Raw genomic sequence first — 20,809 nt, 5'->3', positions numbered from 1 at the left:
ATTTAGACTTAAGCTTTGCCCGGAGCGGCATCCGCATCCCGCATGTGGCAAAACCTCCCGAAATAACATGTTTTCAGATGCGCTCGTCTTCCACTAGACACTAAGCACCCTAAAAGTTAGCTACACCGAACAGTTCCGTCGAGCACACCCCACGGGAGAACTCGAATCAATCCACATTTTACCTCTAGAATTCGATAATGAGTACGCATTTACAATACTTAGTCCATTTCATACAACAAGAGTTCTTGGAAATTATTTATTACAATACTAGAGTTCAGAGTGAGATAATGAAACAGTGGAATAAAAATAAACACATAGCAGGAATGATACAAGGATTCGTCTATGCCCACCAGAAGAATCCTCCACACAAGAGCTACTCCTCAAGCTGCACCTGTAATAGGGGTAAAATAAACTCTGAGTACACAATGTACTCGCAAGACTTACCCAACTAGTGGGAATAGTTTCCCGACTCCAAGGAGTATGATAGGCAATATGGGTTTGCTATTTTCTTTTTGTTTGCAAAAAGCATTACTAGGAGTACGTCCTTAAGATTAAGTTTTATTAGCAGTCATGATTACTTCATTAGCTAACCATTCTAAGTAAGCACATGTTCTACTTTCAAGTAAGGGTCGAGCAATCAGAACCATTTTACCATCTTTTATCTTACAGTTCTTATTACGGTGCTAGACCATAGCCAAGTCATACCGTCTCACAAAAACGGCGATTCGCGAACCAATGTATCCCACCTGGGTACTCCGAAACACACGCCCTATTTGTACCCTAGGCACAAACAAGATCAACCCATTCCCCTCCTGTCAAGGGGTCCAGATCCCCGTCCAAACTTGGACTCCAAGCCCCCACACGAAACCCGGTCTTAGTATGGTGCTTAGACCTCCACCTTTCCCCACCTCCAATCAATTAGTCTGAAAAGAGCCAGAACCCACGATAAGAGCGTAACGAGCCTTCCCACTCCTATAAGCAAGTATGTGCTCAGGATAATAAGTCTATGACCTAACTACCATCCACAGCAACGGACGGTCCTTAATCGACACAGACAGGAAAAACAGTGTAACCAAGCTAAGCCTCGTGGCCGTGGGACACAACTCGTCACACCCACCAATGCCCATACCATATCCCTGTCCAATCTCTATTTTTTTCCTTTCATCATTTTATCATGAGAGTAAATATAATAATCACTTATTGTGAGTAACGACAGGTTACTCATGCTACCGAAAACCTAAGCATAGCATCTACTTGAACCTGCACTAGTAAGACTCATAGGACAGATATATCTATGCATGTGGTTTTCATAAAAATTCCTATAACGTAAATGCACATCACATATATATATTCAGTGATTATCAAAAATAAGGGTTATACATCGGGGCTTGCCTTGGACAGGCGCGGTGTCAGCTGACTCAGTCGTTGGTGGCTCCAGGACTTCCTCCCTCATGAGGATCTCCTCCTCGTACTCCTCGATGATCTCCTCGAACTCGCGATCGTCGGTGGTCACTATCTCCACCAACTCATTCTCTACATGCATGCAATGATGATGCAACACTTAGCATTTAGACAACAGCAACTCTTAAAATAAGAATACGCATACTAAGCTACTAAGCTAGCTCTAATGACTAAAATACTAAGCTAACTATCATCTTCATCAGGCAGGGTGTTGAATTCAACTAACAAACCCTTAGCTTGGCAAATTAAGGATATATTTTTATTTCTTCTATTGATTTAATATATATTGAAACAAAGAGCATTTAACTACCCTAATGCTTAGTCTACCCTAAGGCTACAAAAATTATAGTGAGCACGTAATAATACCATGGGACCAAAGCTAGCACCAATTTACCACAAAAATTCCTACAATGATTAATTTAATAATATGAAGTATTCTCAAACGATTTAATAGCTCTTGGTATCAACATGTATATATATGAACTAAATACATCAACAGATAGAGCATAATTTTATGAACCTAACAAAATTTGTTTCAAAATTTTTGGACACCTACATGATTTTATATTAATTTCCAAAGATCAGCTCGGAAATTGAAAACTATTTCTAATTCCTTATGAAAAAGAAAAACGAATTCTCCCGCGTGGGCCACACGACGCAGCGCACGCGAGGCCGGCCTACAGCGCGAGACGGCCCGCGGCAGGGCGAATCCCACGCGCGCTGGCGATTTTGCAAAAGAGACCTCAAACTTCTCCTGAATTACAACTAAGTATGAACACTATTTTCCCCTCTCAAACCTTTTCACTTAACCCCCTGGCTTTCCTAGAATTCCCTCGCGCACACCTGAAAGCTCTAGTTTGGTTTTGGTGAATTGATGAAACCCTAAGTGCTAACCTAGTTCATCAAGTGATCATGAGATAGGTAGCACACTTCAAGTAGAGAAGCAAATGAAGATCATAACATGACAATGGTGATAGCATGGAGATGATCAAGGGCTTAAACTTGAAGAGAAGAAAAAGAAAAAGAAAAAGCTCAAGGCAAAGGTATAACTTGTAGGAGCTATTTTGTTTTGGTGATCAAGACACTTAGAGAGTGTGATCACATTTAGGTTTGATAGTCATACTATTAAGAGGGGTGAAACTCGTATCGGAATGCGGTTATCAAAGTGCCACTAGATGCTCTAACTCATTGCATATGCATTTAAGATCTAGTGGAGTGCTAACACCCTTGATAATATTTGTGAAGATATGCTAACACATGTGCATAAGGTGTTTGCAGGGTTGAGATGGGTTTGGGTCCCTCTCTCCCTCCCGCCGAGCTTGCTCGGCGAGATTCGACGCTTTTAGAAAAATGAAATGTCTATTTTCTATTGCGCCGGATGCAAAATTCTTGGTGGTTGGCACACTTGAGCAAGGGTGATGAAGTTAGAGTTGAAATGGAGTTGATTGAAATGATGCTGGCGTCGGTCTACTGACCGGATGCTGGGTCACTCAGCGACCAGACGCTGAAAGGCTGCGTCCGGTCGAGCTATCGGACGGCATAGTGCCTAGGGTTGAGCACCGGACGCTGGCTGCGTCCGGTCAAGGTGGACCAGACGCGTCCGGTCGTAAAAACATGCCTCGGGGAGCTTACTGGAAATGACCGGACGCTGGGGCTTCAGCGTCCGGTCAGTTTTATCGGACGTGTCCGGTCATGCTCGGGAGCTTACTGTAAATGACCGGACGCAGGGGCTTCAGCGTCCGGTCAGTTCGAAGAAGCAGCGTCCGGTCGAGGCTGATGACCGTTGAGTCTGGACACGTGGCTGACATTGAGCGACCGGACGCTGAGGGCCAGCGTCTGGTCAGTCTGACCGGAGCGTCCGGTCAGAACGCGTTTTGCCTAGTGAAGGGGTATAACGGCTCTATTTGATTGGGGCTCTATTTATAGCCCCATAGCCGGCTCAAGCTTAGACTCTTGGCCATTTCTATTGACATAGCATACTTGTGAGCTTAGCCAAAGCCCTCCCACTCATCTAGATCATTGATTCATCTTCATAGTGAGATTGGGAGTGAATCCAAGTGCATTGCTTGAGTGATTGCATCTAGAGGCACTTGGTGATTGTGTTTTGCTGCGGATTTCTCTTGTTACTCTTGGTGGTTGCCGCCACCTAGATGGCTTGGAGCAGCAAGGATCGTTGAGTGGAGGAGGTGATTGTCTCCGACTCCGATCGTGGTGATTGTGAGGGGTTCTTGACCTTTCCCCGGTGGAGCACCAAAAGGTACTCTAGTAAATTGCTTGTGGCTTGTGTGATCCTCATCTTGTGTTGGTTGTGCGGCACCCTATTGAGGGTTTGGCGAGTGATGCCAATCAGCGCGTGAACCTCCAAGTGAGTGAATCGCCACAACGAGGACTAGCTTGCCGGCAAGCAAGTGAACCTCGGTAAAAATCATTGTGTTCATCATTTGATTCCAAGGTGATTGGTCATCATTGTTATTCATCTTCGTGATTGATTGGTTCATTCATCTACACAGCGGTATAACCCTCTTGATCACTCTCTTTACTTTACCGCAAACTAGTTGACAAGCTCTTTAGTGTAGCTAGTTGTGAGAGCTTGCATGCTTGGTTGGTGTGGCTCTTTAGTTAGCCTTTGAGAGCACACTAACATAGGGTAGTGTCATTGCTCTTGTGTGAATTGACACTATCTAAACTAGAATTGTGGTAGGTGGCTTGCATTATTGAGTAGGCTAGCGCAACACTCGCTTCGCCTCATAATTGTCTAACCATTTGGTTAAGTGTTGTTGTAGAAATTTTTATTAGGCTATTCACCCCCCTCTAGCCATTAGGACCTTTCAACACCCCAGGTGACTCAACGCACCGCGGCACGGTCACCGGTGACACAACGCGGCTGCGCCGACCACCTGGGACCTACGGTAGACCACCTAACGGGCCGGTCACCATATCCAACCCGAGCGGCTACGCTAAGCGGCGGTGCGGGGTGACACGACTTGCTGGGGAAGGCTACAGCGACACGTGGCCATCTGCGACGATGGCGCCACTGTTCCGGTGAGCTAGGGCAGCTACAGACCTAATTAGTTAGTTCATGAGCATTAGGAGGCTACCCTAGATCAGGCCGAGGCGACGATTGGAGTAGAGGAGGGCTAGCCACGTGTAACACCCTTGGTGTTACACCGTAAATCATATACTAAAATATGTCATGAGCATCATGTTTATGTCTTAATGCATGTGATAAAGTGTGTAGATCCATTTCCGTAACTCAAAACGATCAACTAAAATGCGAAACGAAAGTTGATTCAATCATCATGTTATATCACTTAGGCTTTAAAACTAATTTTTATTAAGCAAAAATGCTATAGAACATGTATGTGGTACCTAAATAAAGTTTGAAGTACAAACTTTGTATATGACAATGAAATACTTGCGGTCAAAAAATGATATTACTAGCTAATATTTCCACTAGCTTAGAAATCACAAATGGAAATCAAATTCAGCTCTAAAACTTAGAAATTTTCAAGTCTGCCGACTGCTAGACAATGCTATGTTTAGCAATTTATTGTGAGAGATTGGGTTAAAGGGTGGGGTAGTGTAATAGCTCGATTTGGTAATCTCATGTGCCATCGTGAGCATGGTGAAGACTGTTTAGGTTTAGGAGCAACCGTCTGGTCACGTTGAAGGCTTTAAAATTCAGGTGTCACGGTTTTGGGCTGGTTGGTCGCGATCACTGCGCTCGGGCGCTCGGCATCACCGCGTTGGTCACACGTGTGCGTGCGCACGCTGCCGCGTGTGGACGACTGTGGCCGCCTCTGTCCTGGCCAGGTCTCGGCTGCCGCTAGCCCCGCCGCGTGGAGCCGCTGCTGCTGCTACCGACTGCCTTGCACGCGCCGCTACAGAGCCACTGCTGGCGCCATCAACTTGTCGTCATGTCCGCACTACCGACGCTTCTCAGGTCGTGACACTGCCGCTGTCGTTGCTTCGTCGTCGTGTCTACGCCGGTCCGCTGCACCTCTGCGCTGTTGCCGGCCCTGTGCTTGTTGCCTCTGCCACGCGCAAGTTTGTGAGCCACCATCCCCATGCCATTTATGGCACTGCGGCCACGTGGGCCACGTCGGTCGGGCACGCACGCCCATCGGTTAGCACCGGTGCATGGGACTCCCGGTCCTGTCGCTCGCATCCCACCAAGGCATGGACAAGCCGAGCCTACTGTCGCGTCGTCTCTCTCTCTTTCCCTCTTTCTCCCTCTGTTTTCCACCGCCATCGCGTCATGTCACGGTGAAGAAACAGAGCGAGCACCTCATCAATTCTTCGTGCTCGCGTCTCCACCTTCACGCCCCCTCTCCAGCCGACCCCAACCCGCCTTGATTACGACCAGGCCAAGCTCCAATTTTGGAGCTTTGCCCGCCGCCGTGCCGTTAAGGCCCGTCGTCGCCCGCGTCGTGGCTAGTCTCCACCACTTCACCCCGCGCTAATTCCTCTACACCACTAGCTCGCCTTGGCTCCCTCTTTGACATTGCGCATGCTAGTTGCAGCTCTAGTGCCGCCTCCTCACTATTGACACGGCCGTGCCTTTGCAGTCCGTCGTTCACCTCACAGCGCGCACATGGCCAGCCTCGCTCGGGTCATCTCTGGCCGAGCTAGCTTCTCGATAAGGTCACTGATGAGTGGTCGTTGCTCACCCACTACCCCTACCGCCTTATTGTTGTGGCTCGCTTGAACACCGTCACCATTGTCGCATGGTGCCCGCCGTCGTGGAGAGGTCCCTCTACGGCGTCCTGGCTCGTGCAACCACCACCCATCATCTCGCGTCGAACCCTAGGTGATCGTCAGCCTTGTAGATAGGTCAGCGGGGGTCCCATATGGCCGGCGTAAGTGCCAATGCCACCGCTCGCCGTGCCAGAGCATGCGGGGATGGCCAAGGACCTTGCCATTGTAAAGAGGAGAAAGATCTGAGGGTTCCGTTGCAAAGTCGTTGTCTATAGAAATAGTAATGTGGACTGCGGGTTGTTTTGCTCATAGTCTAGGGGGCGTTTCTGCAAGAGTGCTGGAGCGCGCGGGCTTCCTCGCTGCGGGTCGTCTCCGCGCGTGGGCCGTGCCACGCCTGTGGGCCACCGCGCACTCACGCGTTGCGCCACGTGGGTCGCGTTGGGCCGAAATCAGTTTAGCTTTTTCGTGGAGAATAGAAATAGCTTTTCATTTTAATTCTGAGCTAAACTTTGATAATTAATATAAAATAATGTAGGTATCCAAAAATTATGAAACCAATTTTGTTAAGTTCCTAAAATTGTGCTCTATCTGTTAGTGTATTTAGTTCAAATATATACTTGTCGATACAAGGAGCTATTAAATCAATTGAGAGTGCTTAATATTATTATGTTAAATATTGTAGGAATTTTTGTGGCAAAATGGTGATAGCTTTAGCTTTGAAAATTTTACAGTAGCTTTAGGATATTATTATGTGCTCACTATAATTTTTGTAGCTTTAGAATAGATTTAACATAAGGATAGTTAAATGCTCTTTGTTTCAAATATACATTAAATCATTAGTAGAAATAGAGATATATCCTTCAATTGTAAAGCTAGGTGTCTGTTAGTTGAACCCAATACTTTACTTAATGAAGATGATATTTAGCTTATTATCTTAGTCATTAGAGCTAGCTTAGTAGTTTACCATGTGTATTTTTATTTTAAGAGTTGTTGTTGCCATAATACTAAGTGTTGCATCATCATCGCATGCATGCACAGAACGAGTTGGCGGAGATCGTGACCATCGGAGACCACGAGTTCGAGGAGGTGATCGAGGAGTATGAGGAGGAGATCCTTGTGCAGGAGGAGGTCCCGGAGCCACCACTGACTGACTGAGCAGACACCCCTCCTGCCCAAGGCAAGCCTCGGTGCATAACCCTTATTTTGAATGATCACTGGATATATATATATATGTGATGTGCGTTTACGTTACTGGATTTATATTGAAACTACATGCATAGATAAACCTATCTATGAGTCCTACTAGCATAGGTTGAGTAGCTGCTATGCTTAGACTATCGGTAGCGTGAGTAACCTGTCGTTACTCGTAATAGGTGATTATTATTATCACTCTCATGATAAATGGTGAAAAAGAAATAGAGACCGGGCTAGGATATAGTACGGGTAGTGGTGGGTGTAAGAGGTTGTGTCCCACGGTGAAGGGTCGAGATGGCGGACTAGAGGGGGGTGAATAGTTCTTTCTAAACTTAATCGCGTCGGCTAACCGAAACAAGTGCGGAATTAAAACTTTCGGTCTAGCCAAGACTACACCCCTCTATTTATGTTCTCTAGCACCTTCTAAGGATACTAATTAAGTAATAAAGGTGCCAGGCTAGCTAGAGCTCACCTAATCAATTCTAGAAGCAAGGTCACACAAACCTAAGCCACTAGTACTTTAAGCAACAAGGGAGCTCCTACACATACTAGTAAGCAAAAGCACAAAGCCAACTAAGCTCACTAGCAATGCTCAATAACAAGGCAACCAATGCCAAATTAGAGAGCGCAATTACTTAGCTACACAAACTAAGCAATGTGACTAACAAGGTTACACAAACCAAATTAGCCACGTAAGAGAGCTACTTCTATGCTACACAAGCAAGAAGGTAACTAGCAAGCTACACAAGCTAACTAATTATAAAAGCAACAACACAAGCACAATATATATGAAATATAAGTACAAGCTTGTGTAACGAGGATGCAAACCAACGGGAAGAACAAGGTTGACACGGTGATTTTTCTCCCGAGGTTCACGTGTTTGCCAACACGCTAGTCCCCGTTGTGTCGACCGCTCACTTGGTGGTTCGGCGGCTAATTGGCATCACCCGCCAAGCCCGCACGTCGGGCACCACAAGAACCTACCCCGAAAGTGAGGGTAGCTCAATGACACGCTCAACTAGAGTTGCTCTTCGTAGCTCCCGCGGGGCGAGCACAGTGCCCCTCACAAAGCTCTTCTCCGGAGCACCGCACAAGCTTCTTATGGGCTTCGATGGAGACCACCACCAAGCCGTCTAGGAGGTGGCAACCTCCAAGAGTAACGAGCACCACCGGCTTGCAACTCGATCACCTAGTGCCACTCGATGCAACCTCATGATGCAATCGCACTAGAATCGCTCTCACACAATCGGATGATCACTATCAAGTAGATGTGAGATGGAGGGCTCCCAAGCACTACTACACAAGCCACCAAGGCTCTAGTGTGCTCAGCTCGTGGCCCAAAGCCGACCATGGCCTCTATTTATAACCCCACGAACAAATAGAGCCGTTACCCCTTCACTAGGCAAAAGTCGGGCTGACCGGACGCTCCGGTCATGTTGATCGGACGCTGGACCTCAGCGTCTGGTCCCCCGATGACAGCCACGTGTCACCTGCTTCAAATATAGTACGCCCGATCTTAACGGTCATATGACGACCGGACGCAGCAGCTTCAACTGACCAGACGCTGAGCCCCCAGCGTCCGGTCGTTTCCAGTAAGGTTCTAGAAACGACATTTCACGACCGGACGCGTCTGGTCGATCACGATCAGACGCAGCACCAGCGTCCGATCACTGTCCAGCTTCTGCTCTACCTACGTCACCATATGTCAGCTCTAACCGGACGCATCCTGCCAGCGTCTGATCACTTCCGGAGCCAGCGTTCGGTCCACTCTATGAGACCCTATCTTTTCTGTATAGGGTGCCGATGGCACCGTCGGACTGTCCGCACTCTACGGGCGGACACTCCACCAGTAGAGTTTCTCCTTTCACCTCCATTTCTTCACCGAGTTGATCCACATCAACTCCAACTTCATCTCCTTTGTAAATGTGCCAACCCCACCAAGTGTACACCACCATGTGTATGTGTGTTAGCATTTTCACAATCATTTTCCAAAGGATTAGCCACTCAACTTGCCACGCCAATCAATCCTAGCGACGATCTAAAGTTAGATCACTCGAGTGGCACTAGATGACCGATATGCAAACAAGTTTGCCCCCCTTGATAGTACGGCCATCTATTCTAAACCCGGTCATAAACTTCTCTACACACCTATGACCGGTGAAATGAAATGCCCTAGGTTATACCTTTGCCTTGCGCATTCCATTCCATCTCCTCCAATGTCGATGCAACACATGCACCAACATGATCAACAATGATATGATCCACTTCATATCATCACGTGATCATATTGGTTCATCGATCTTGACTGCACTTGCTCTTCACCGTTGCCTTCGTCCATCGGCGCCAAGTCTTGCTCAAACTTCACCGCCACGTGGTCCATCGCTCCAAAGCCTCTGACTTGCCCTTCACGCTTGCAACCGGTCCATCAAGCCAAGTCTTGTCTTGATCTTCTCCACCTTGATCACATGACTCAATGTCATGTCTCATTTGCAATAAGCTCCTTCATCATCACATGTGTGAGCTTTGCAACATCTCCAAGTCATTTTCACCTTCATGGCATATGTTGCTCACACACATGTACCTGTGAACTAATCACCTGTGTATCTCACATAAACACAATTAGTCCACCTAGGTTGTCACTCAATTACCAAAACCACACAAGGACCTTTCACACGGCCAATGGGGCATAGCTTGGTTACACTGTTTTCCCTGTCCGTGTCGGTTAAGGATCGGCCGTTGCATTGGATTCTAGTCAGGTCACAGACTTATTATCCTGAGCACATACTTGTTTATGAGAGCAGGGAAGGCTCATTGCTCTCTTGTCGTGGGTTCCGACTCTATTCGGACCGACTGATTGGAGGCAGGAATGGTGGAGGTCTAAACACCACACTGAGTCCGAGACTCAGGTGTGGGGGCTTGGAGTCCAAGTTTGGACGGGGACCTGGACCCCTTGATAGGAGAGTGGTGGGTTGGTCCTGCTTGTGCCTGGGGTACAAGCGGGGCGTGTGTTTTGGGGTACCCAACTAGGCTACATTGGTTCGCGAATCGTCGTGTAATACGATACGACTTGTCTACGATCTAGCACCATAGTAAAAACTGGAAGATGAAAGATGATGAAATGGATCTGATTGCTCAACTCTTGCTTGAAAGTAGAACAGGTGCTTACATAGAATGGTTAGCTAATGAACTAATCAGGATTGTTAATAAGAAACATACATAAGGATTCACTACTAGTAATGCTTTTTTGCAAAAAGGAAAATCATCAAACCATAAAGCCTATCATATCCTTTGGAGTCAGGAAATTATTCCCACTAGTCGGGTAAGTCTTGCGAGTACATTGTGTACTCAGGGTTTATTTACCCCTGTTGCAGGTGCAGCTTAAGGAATGGCTATTGTGTGGAGGATTCTTCTGGTGGACACAGACGGATCCTTGTATCCTATCATTAGATGTTTAATTTAATTCCGATGTTAAATTCCACACTCTGAACTTGGTATTGTAATAATGTATTTTTGAGAACTCTTGTTGTATGAAATGGACTAAGTATTGTAAACTCGTTCTCATTATTGGATCCTGGAGGAAAAACATGGATGGTTTGAGTTCTCCCTTGGGGTGTGCTCGACGGAACCGTTCGATGTAACCAGCTTTCGAGGTGCTTAGTGTCTGGTGGAAGACGAGCGCCTCCGGAAGGTGTGTTATTTCGGGCGGTTCTGCCACACCACGTGCGCCTGAGTCGTGCGACGGCGCACCACGGCGGCATGGTCGCGTCAGCGACAACGGGGAGGCGGTAGTGGTTCCACTGGTGTGCACAAGGTGGAGAGGGGGGCAAGGCGAAGCTAGTGGTGAAGGCGAATTGGCTCGGAAGCGACGGTAGGAGGGCTGCCCTCGACCATGGCAGAGCGCGGCCTTAATGGCACGGCGACGGGGAAAACTCCAAATTGGAGCTTGGCCATGCTCGCTTCAAGGTTGGGTAGGGTCGGGGGGTCTGGTGGCTTAATGGAGAAGTCAGGAACGTGATGAATTGGGCGATGGTGACTCAACCATGCTGAATTAAGCGACCAGGGTCGGCCGGTCACGGTGGCAGAGAGAGAGGAGCAGGTCTGGCTCGGCTCATCCTCGCCTTAGCGGCAAGCGGTCGGCCGGACCCGAGGCAGCGTCCGCGCACCCACTATGCGATAACGCGGCCAGACCACGTGCGCGCGTGGAGGCAGGTGGGGGAGCGGCATGTGCGGACGTAGTGCCATTAAGGCGAGGCGACAGCGCGAGGCAGCCGGGACAGCCCACCTGCGCGCGGGGACAAGGCGAGCGGTAGCGCAGCACAGCATCACAGTGGCGTCGGTAACGGCAACGCGAGGCAGGGCAGCAGTGCGGACGCGACGACGAGGTGATGGCACCGGCAGTGGCTCCGTCGCGGCGCGGGGCGGGGCAGGCGGCTCCGCGCAGCAGGGCCAGCGGCGGCCGGGTCGCAGCCAGGCCAGAGGCAGCCACGGCCGACCACGCACGGCAGCGCGCGCACGCGCAACCAGTGCGGTGACGCCGAGCGCCCGAGCCTGGTGACCACGTCCATTATGGCTGTGTATATCCTTCATGGATATAGAGGCTGGATTAATAAAAATCCATTATCTAAAAAAAGACTAAGCTTTGCCCTTACAATGTCGAGTGGTTGCACCATAAAATGAGTTAGATAAGTTAAAACATCAACTCAGTCTTTAATTGAGACAAGACAAATATCTTCCACTTTAAACCCAAATTCCAGCCACACCTCCCCAAAACCTATACGTTCATTTAGCTTTCACCTAAAATCCACCGCTCACATTGAAAACCATTGCATTTGTAACACAAGTACTAGAAAAATAGTGAGTAACATGCCCTAACAGTACTAATAATACGATAATTGCTTGATCAGAGCACATGTCTACTAAGCAATCCTTAGGTCATTAAGGCAATCAAGGGTGGGTATCCAATGAGGTTTTAGCTAGTAAATAAAATACTTTCAACCTATAAAGCCTAAACGCAATATATTAAAAACAAACTCTAATGTTTGTATTTGAAAAATAGGATTTACAAGATCAAGCTGATTCAAGTGGACTTGTCTTCGTCGTCGTTCTCATGGAACTTTCGCCCAATGTTCGGGTTCTCCAGCTCCAGCTGGCTTCCGTCGTCTAGTTCACAATAATTGTACTTAGTGGAATATCACGTGGCACTTAGTGGAAGATGATGTGAGCGTGACACCTAGTGGAGATGATGTGGTATTTAGTGAGAATGATACGTGGATAACTTGTATGCAAAGATTGAAAATTAGTAGAGTCTATTTTTATAAGAGATATATAGATATAGATCGGGGATATCGTCTTTCTTCCACTTCAGAGAGATGTCCGTTGATGTTCCAAGGGGACGCATATTGAAATGGAATCCATGAAATATCAACAAGATGCCTCCTGTCAGATTATCTCCTGCTATGGATCAAAAACCAGAACAGCACGACTAGCGGCCGGACGTCCCAGACGGATGGGGTGTCTGGACGCCTGCGCCTGCAAGTCGTTTTCGCGTCGTTTCACGTGCCCACACGGGGCCCGTGTCAACTCGAGCATCAACACCATCGAGAAAGAGGGGGTAGCGGGCGGCGGATGCCTAGTCGGCACCAGAGGAGGAAGAGACACCGATGCGAGGCAGAAAAAGCAAGGAGGGAGATGCAACGCATCCGATCTACTTTTGAAACATCCAAATGCAATAATTGCAACATACGTCGGAAGGTAGATGAAATACTTGAAATATGCATATGAAACACTTGCTGCAACACTAGATCTACTTTTGAAACATCTAATAAAACACTTACAACATACGTACGAAAACAACTTGCAACATCCAGATGAAACACTTGCAAACATATATTGAATAAAACAGATGAAACATTCGGAACATACACCTGAAACAGACATGTATAGCCATTGCAACATGTGCAACATCTCGATCTACTTTTGCAACATCAAGATGAAACACTTGCAACATCTAGATAAAACATCTGAAACACTTGAAACATACCTCTGCAACATGGGCTTTCAATGCAATGTCATCTGGTTGCTTGGACGAATGGAGGCTTGTCGTTGTTGAGCTCGACGGCGGCACATGGAGCTCGTCGTGCGCCAGCGGAGCGGGCAACTCGCCGACAGGATGGCTTCACACGAAGCTCACCCCCCTTCACTTGCTTGCTGGAGCAGCTGTGGCTCGCCAGATCGGTGGAGGCAACCACGGCGAGCAGGCAGCGCGGCCGCGGCGAGCACGGCCGCGCGGTGGAGGCGGGCGCGCGCGACGGGGGCACCGCGGAGGAGTGCTGCCGCAGCGAGCATGGGCACAGCAAGCACGGCGGCGCGGTGGAGGCGGGCGCGCGCGACAGAGCAGCACGGTGGGAGCGGGCTGCGCGGTGGATGCGGGCGATGGGGATTTTATTTTTTCGGCTAGGTGAGGACGAGAGGGAGCAAAGGCGCGTTAGCGAGTGAGAAGCGTCCGTCCTGACGGACGAATCATTATTGAAACCTGAATCATCCAAATGAGTGCATCGAATGAAAGCACAGCACACATAAGTATATGGAATCACAGCGGTAGTAGGGCACCAAGATCTAGTCGGATCCCTTGGCTACAGGCAACACAACCTACAGGTTTGCCTTGCTAACTGGCTTAGTGTTTGGTGGCTGGTGGGTAATAATAGCGTAAACAATAATTCCGATGTGACAGGAAGCGGAATGGGAAGAGAGAACCGTGCGCTCTGCAACCTGAGGAACGGACTGTCCTGAATCTGAAGGAACAGGCTCCCCCACGGTGTGCCTCATTAGTCACTACACAGCGCCCAACTGCTTTCGGTTACGTAGTCGGCTGCTCTGTTAATATAGTGTCCCCTCTTGGCCTCTTTATGCAGAGGAACGAGGAGCACCTCAGCTTCAATTCAAGACTGTAGACTGATGTCTAAAAACCATGTGAAGCTGTCATTGGTGTCTGACAACTGACATACTATAGGGATGTAACACAGCCCTGCAACTGCAATAACGAAGGACATAGTCCAGTCCACAGGGCAGTTGAAATTTTGTGCAGCTTTACTTAGAATGATTTTTTTTCACTTCTATTTAATCATATAAGTAGTCATGAGTGGCACAGCAACCTTCGATAATAAGAATAGGCATCAGCCTACCACGTTAAACAGGTCATTAACAGAACTGTCAGAACAGAACATCACCATCAGTCAGAAATGAAGACTTGGTAAACAAAACATTGCATTGAACTTTGGAAGACAGGTGAACGAGCAGGCGTTTATTTGAAGCAAAAGGTGCAGCTAATTCCTATAATAGAAACCAGCCAGCGCTGCCCAAAAACTCGCAAAAAGGAACCAAAGTGCTTGGAAACCTAGTACACATAACTCAAATACACGACTAACAATGCGAATTGCGGTGAACAATCGAGACGCAGCCGATGGTTCTCCAGCTTGGGGTTCTTCTTACCCACACTAGTCGTAGGACAATGGAACAGCACTTGCCTGGGTTCAAGAAAGAGATGCATTAGTAAATCCGCTTGTTTAAGACTGCTGAGAAATGAACACTGGATGTTACACATATTCTCTCTAGCAGACATCAAATAACTTACCAGGCTACGGTATTTCAGAGCATAGAACATCTCAAGGTAGCGGCGAGTCTCGCGCCTCTCCAGATTGCTCACATACTTCCAGAATCCGTATACACCAGTCAGGGTCATCAGCCTCTCGGAGTAGAGCTTCCAGGTGTACCTGAGCAATCCAAAGCTTATAGTATCAGGATTTACTCCTAACAAGAGAAGGTAACACAAATTTCAGAGTGTTAGTGGCATGGAATGATAGTGTTCGTAACCAGAGAAGGCTACAAGGGTAACACTAATATCTAAGTGCTCAACTCTATAATATCTGATTACGAGAATTAATCAGATGCGGCATTTGGTCAACAAGAATTCTTCAGTGTATATCTATTTATATCATATATGGCAGAAGAGAGAATTTCATACTTCTCATAAATTCTCTGCAGTCCACCCTGTGAGATCTTGTCCCAGTAGCTTGGATCTGACTTGCACTTCTCAAAGAAGTTGACCAAGATATCTGCAGCCTTGTCACTGTGGTAAGGATCAATGTGCAAACCAGACACCCCGTCCACAATGATTTCAGCAGGACCACCATGGCAGGTTGCAATTGTTGGCAAACCGCACGTCATGGACTCAATGACAGTCAGGCCGAATGCTTCATAGAATGCAGGCTACAAAAACAAAGCGATAAAATAATTTAGTCCTGCACAGGCTCTATGACTGTCGTTATCTGAAAGTAGATTGCACTGTTGTTGGAACTTGGAAGTGATTTATTAGATTAAGTGCGTATACGTACCTGCACAAATGCTCCCTTCGTGTCACAAATGTAGCGGTACAACTCCGCATTGCGGACACGGTTCATCTGAGCTGAGATCCACCGGATATGGCCCTTCAAGTTGTACTCATCAATGAGACTGTACATCTTCTTGAACTCTGCCTGCTCCTCCCTGTCCTTCGATTCCTTGCCATGGTCACCAGCAACAATCACAAGGTTTGCCAATTCTCTCAGGCGTGCATTCTTACCATACATCTCAACCAAGCCTGTCATGTTCTTCACACGGTCAAGACGAGCCATTGAGAAGATGATCGGCTTGTTCTTGTCCTTCAACACAAACCTGGAAGCAATTAAATACCAGGTGTTTAGGTGGAAAACTTATTTATTGTAAATGTCACAAATGGACGGACATGCAGATGAGTGTTGGAATATTTACAAGCTGATTGACTACAAGAAGACATTCAATCAGTTCAGTACTCACTTGTGCTCATTGTTCTCAACATCGCTGTAGATGAGCTCCTCAATTTCAGGATGGAAGGCAGTGAGTCTCTTGTCAGTTTCAGTGTATGGGTAGTAAACACTCATGTCTGCTCCAGGAGAGACAATGTTGAATTTGGGATCAAAAACATCAATGCCATGGACAACACGGTAAAGTCCAGGAAGAGTGAACGCAATGTGGGACTCATACTGCCCCACAGTGTCCTTGCTGCAGAAATAACAGAGAAAACATCAGATACTAGTTTAGTTACTACTACAATACAGCGAGATTCTAAAGATAATATACAAAACTTACCTTCCCGCTATTTCTTGGAATGTACTGGTGATGATGAAATCAGTGTGATTCATGGCAATAAGGTCAGCTGTGAACTGGCATGAGAAGTGGTATTGGCTGTCAAATTTGTCCAAGTATATGTCTGAGTTGGGATATTTGGTTTTCTCCAAGGCATGGGCAATGGTACACTGCAAGTATGTACAGAACTATTAAGCATTTGGAGAATTTAATAATTTTATAAAGAACTCAATTACTCATGTACAGCCAAAGAGACCTGAGTAACTCCCAACTTGTGCGCGAGCAGAGTGGCGACTAGGTTGCCATCACTGTAGTTGCCAACAATAAGGTCAGGCTTGGCCTGCATTTCTAACATTATTTCACTGGCAACATCCTGTAGCACAGAATGCATAACTTCAGTATTACTCAAACAAGCTATGCTGTGTAGGACATTCAGTCAGATAATCTATATACCTCAGTGTATGTCTCCAGGTATGGCCAGACATCAAAACGAGAGATCCACTTGCGGAGAATACCATTCTCATTTCTGAATGGAATACGAATAATGTCTGTGTGCTCAGTTCCAATGACCTTCTCCAGCCGCTGACCGCACGTAGTCCCAACAGCATCAGGCAACAGCCTGGTAACCTGCACAAATAAGATTATGTAGGCACATTTAGTGAGTAAATCAAGACACAACAAAAAGGGTTCAGAAGGCGAAACATGGTCTCAAACATGAAACATACAATGAGGATCTTCGGGGTGATGTCAAGGCCTTGCTGCTTAATCCTAAGAAGCATCTCATTCTCCAAAGCACGGACTTGATCCAAAATGTACACAACCTGAAAAACGATTGCAAATGAGAAACCTAAAAGCTACAGTAGCTAAAAGAAAAATAATCACTAAGCTTCTGTACCTGACCACCAGTGTCAGGGTATCCAAGCACATTGGATTGGGCAAAGTAGCCATGAGGAGACAGGATAACAACATTGAACATCATTGGTATAGTTCCAAGGAACTTCTCCAAATTGGCAGGATCAGGGGCCTCAAGAAGGTCAAGAAGCAAGTGGAGTGTGTCAAGTACGCGCTTTGCAGTGTCACCCCAACCCTTCTCCAAGCCAAGCTCTTGGAACCTAATGCAGATCATGGTGGCATTACAAGCAGTTAATCCATTTGCTAGTTCAACCAAAGTTAAATGGCAAGGACAATTTATTGATCAATCACCTATGGTTGAACTCTGAGTAGGGAGTGTCTTGAGGGACACTCAGTAGATACTCTTCTGCCTTTCTAAGGGAGGACTGGAGCCAACGAAGGCTCTGAATTCTGTCATTCAACATCATCGTCTGTAACAGAAAAAAAAAGGACTTACAAACGAGGGAGTTGGGTGGCATCATTAAATCCATTTTCAGGTTATGTAAAGTTTCTAAATAAAATTAAATAAATATCGTCATCATCCATTGTGAAGCATGCGCAGGGAAGATTCTGGACTGTAAGCTCACCGTGCCCTTGTAGTTATGGGCTTTGAGGAAATTCAGCAATGGGTACAGGCTCTCCTTGTCCTGGAACAACTTGGAAGACAGGTGTCGGTTAAGGAATTGCACTCCATTTCCAATGGACTTTGACATGGAAGGACGAGGGAACGAGGCATTGAAGGGCTCAAAATCAAGCTCAAGCACAAAGTTGCTGTTGGAACTGGTATAAGGAAAAGGAGGTATGAAATTAGTACATATACAAGTTTCTATAACTAGAATCTAGAGATTAGCCTATAAAACTACAAAGAATTCATCGAAGAACTTACTTTCCATCCACCAGCTGTTCCTTGAATGCCAAGTACTCAGAAACACTCAGCTCCTCCACAGCCAACTCACTTACATTCACTCGAATGTAATCCCAGACACCAGGCCTTGGCCTGATAGCAAGTGCAACCCATGGGGGCAGCACAATTGCTTCCTATATGCAGACAAGGGAAATTAGAATGAGTCCCTGATTTCAATTGGCAAGCACTCAAGCAGGCATCTCAGCAGTGTTACCTGAGCAGCACGAAGAAAGTCTTCAAAGGGTGCATACTTCTCCTTGTCACTATCAAACAGGGCATCAAACTCAGTAAGCAGTTGATGGCGCTCAAGCATTCCCTTGCCCTGGTTAACATACCTGTAGAAGTGATATTTCACAAATAAAATGGATGTTACATCTCACATCATGTACCTTTTTCCCTGTTGTGGTGGACATCTCATATCCTACTTAGATCTGAAGGATGTAAGTATTAAATGGCACTGTGCCAACTAAAGAAAAACAATCTGCCAAATGATGTACCACAAACTATACTGTCTTATCAACTAAATTGTACTAATCAAACCAAAAGGCTACAAAAACTGAAGAACAGCAACACTATGCTTTACAATCAATAATCAGTATATATGACCAATACGAGTCGAGGATGAATATGTAACATCCTTGGCAATTAGCATGAATGATGGTGTCAACAAAAGAAACCAAGAAAGAAGTTGCATATGCTCGTGTTTACATTTGGATGTGCTATTAAGATAGGGATGAAGAGAATACCAAATTAACAAATTTCAGTACAGGAAATGAAATGCAGGTTACATATTTTGGTATGCCCACCTGGAAAAGAGTGCAATCAGCTCATTGGGATGAGAGGAGAAGGTGGCACCAAGGCGTTCGCGGAGACTGTGGAGGCGAGTCAGCTTGGCAGCCATGGCTCAATGATACTCAATACTGCAATTCGAGCTATACAGTTAAGATTCAGCAGCACCACTTGTACAAGAACAAGAAATCAAGAGTTACCACTTAGAACTTAGAAGGCTCACTGAAAAAGTAGGTCATGCTAAAGCAACCTAAATTTGAAAAAAAAAATGTAGTATGCAGCTATAATATTTGATTTATCTCGAAATACTTAACAATATAGAATAAAAAAAGGGCAGACCCAGTGCCAGAGGTTCCCACAATCCTATAGCAAAATAGTCATGATAAAGCAGGCACTTATCCCCACCCAAACAAAAGCAAGTATTCAGTATTGATCCTCCACCAAACAAAAGCAAGTACTGATTCCGCACGAGCACTTAGTTATCTGATAATATTTTCAAAGCAGAAAGGAACCAACTTGATTGAGTTAATTTTCTGTCTTAAGAGTATTGATGCCATTCAGACCCTAAAACCGACTAAGAAGCAGCCAAAAACCGGTGAAAATAAGAGGATTTGGCTTCACAAATTCCTACAGTAAGGACATCAATCAAAATGTGAAATATAGAAAAATCCAACAAGATGACTTTTCGTAGTAAATAAAAGAAACAAAAAGAAAAAAAGCTTTTTTCGCGCTAATAATCCACCAAAACGACAAATACATTCCTCGGAAAGAAAAAGAGGTGAGCACGGCACGCAATAACAGCAAGATCTCAAGCAAACTACAGAGCCTAGAACTTCTACAGTATCCATGTGTGAATCCAAGTTTACCACCACCACCAAGTAAAATCCTAAGCTCAAAACCCCCAGAAAAGGACGGCGGAAAGTGTTAGAATATATATGTGTTGTGCGTGTGTATATGTTGGGTGTGTGCACCAGATCTCCTCTCCTATGTATATGTACATAGGTCTCTCCAATCAATTCATCTGTGATTCCACGCAATCCTAATTGCTTTCAGAAAGCTCTGCGCCCAGTATCGGAACGGTTTAGATCAGAGAAATCTAAAAACCCAAGAACATGTCAGCAAAGCCCAGACAAGATTCAGCCATTCAGGCGGTGACGCACCCAACGAGTCACGGAAACGCACGAAAACCGGAAGAAATGGCGGGGCAAGGAGACAATTAAGGCGAGTGATTGCGCTCATCAAGACACGATCTTTTCTACCGCCGCCCAGCAAAACACCACCCAGGATTACCAGAGGACGAAGGTTTAGTACGGAGATAAACAGAAGAGCGACATACCCAAATGGTCAACAGGGAGCAGTCCAATGGAGGAGGGTTTGTCCGGGACGGAAGAGGAACCAATAAATAGAGGGGGCAGCTGCTGTAAGCCGAGGCAGGCTCCCAGCGCTGTGCGTGAGGTGCCGAGGTGGTGGTAGCTAGCTGTGGTGCAGATGGTAGGGCCCACCTTCAAGCTGACAAAGCTGGGAATTAAACAATGGATAATGCCAAATTACTATACTTGAAAACCAGAATTTCCAAATACTGTGATGTCACTGATAAACATGGCTGAAAATATTGTTGATCGATTTATTTTAAGAGAAAAATATTATTTGTTATTTGGAAAAGTACGGCTTGGTGCGGCAAAAGCATCCAATATTCCAATTAGCTTATGCTGG

At 46.3% G+C, this 20,809-nt stretch overlaps 1 protein-coding gene and 1 long non-coding RNA gene across 2 annotated transcripts; both read right to left on the bottom strand.

The window, feature by feature from the left end:
• Window positions 1–253: 253 nt before the first annotated feature.
• LOC136526818 (uncharacterized) lies at window positions 254–13,878 on the bottom strand. Its single transcript, XR_010776597.1, has 3 exons — window positions 13,394–13,878; window positions 1,393–1,533; window positions 254–391 (listed from the first exon to the last, which is right to left on the bottom strand). It is a non-coding gene; the product is annotated as an uncharacterized lncRNA (long non-coding RNA).
• A 721-nt stretch (window positions 13,879–14,599) lies between these two features.
• LOC136526817 (sucrose synthase 1-like) lies at window positions 14,600–20,516 on the bottom strand. Its single transcript, XM_066519403.1, has 16 exons — window positions 20,433–20,516; window positions 19,114–19,227; window positions 18,522–18,642; window positions 18,290–18,441; window positions 17,991–18,183; window positions 17,716–17,834; window positions 17,408–17,624; window positions 17,238–17,333; window positions 16,966–17,139; window positions 16,769–16,885; window positions 16,516–16,682; window positions 16,204–16,428; window positions 15,744–16,062; window positions 15,374–15,618; window positions 14,984–15,122; window positions 14,600–14,876 (listed from the first exon to the last, which is right to left on the bottom strand). Exons 2-16 carry the CDS (start codon window positions 19,206–19,208, stop codon window positions 14,847–14,849), a joined length of 2,409 nt encoding a protein of 802 aa, XP_066375500.1. The 5' UTR covers window positions 19,209–19,227; window positions 20,433–20,516; the 3' UTR covers window positions 14,600–14,846.
• Window positions 20,517–20,809: the final 293 nt, after the last annotated feature.

Source organism: Miscanthus floridulus, chromosome 19 (genome assembly GCF_019320115.1).
Source record: "Miscanthus floridulus cultivar M001 chromosome 19, ASM1932011v1, whole genome shotgun sequence".
Classification (NCBI taxonomy): Eukaryota; Viridiplantae; Streptophyta; class Magnoliopsida; order Poales; family Poaceae; genus Miscanthus; species Miscanthus floridulus.
Note: the sequence above shows the minus strand (reverse complement) of the source record. Positions and strands in the feature narration are given on the sequence as shown.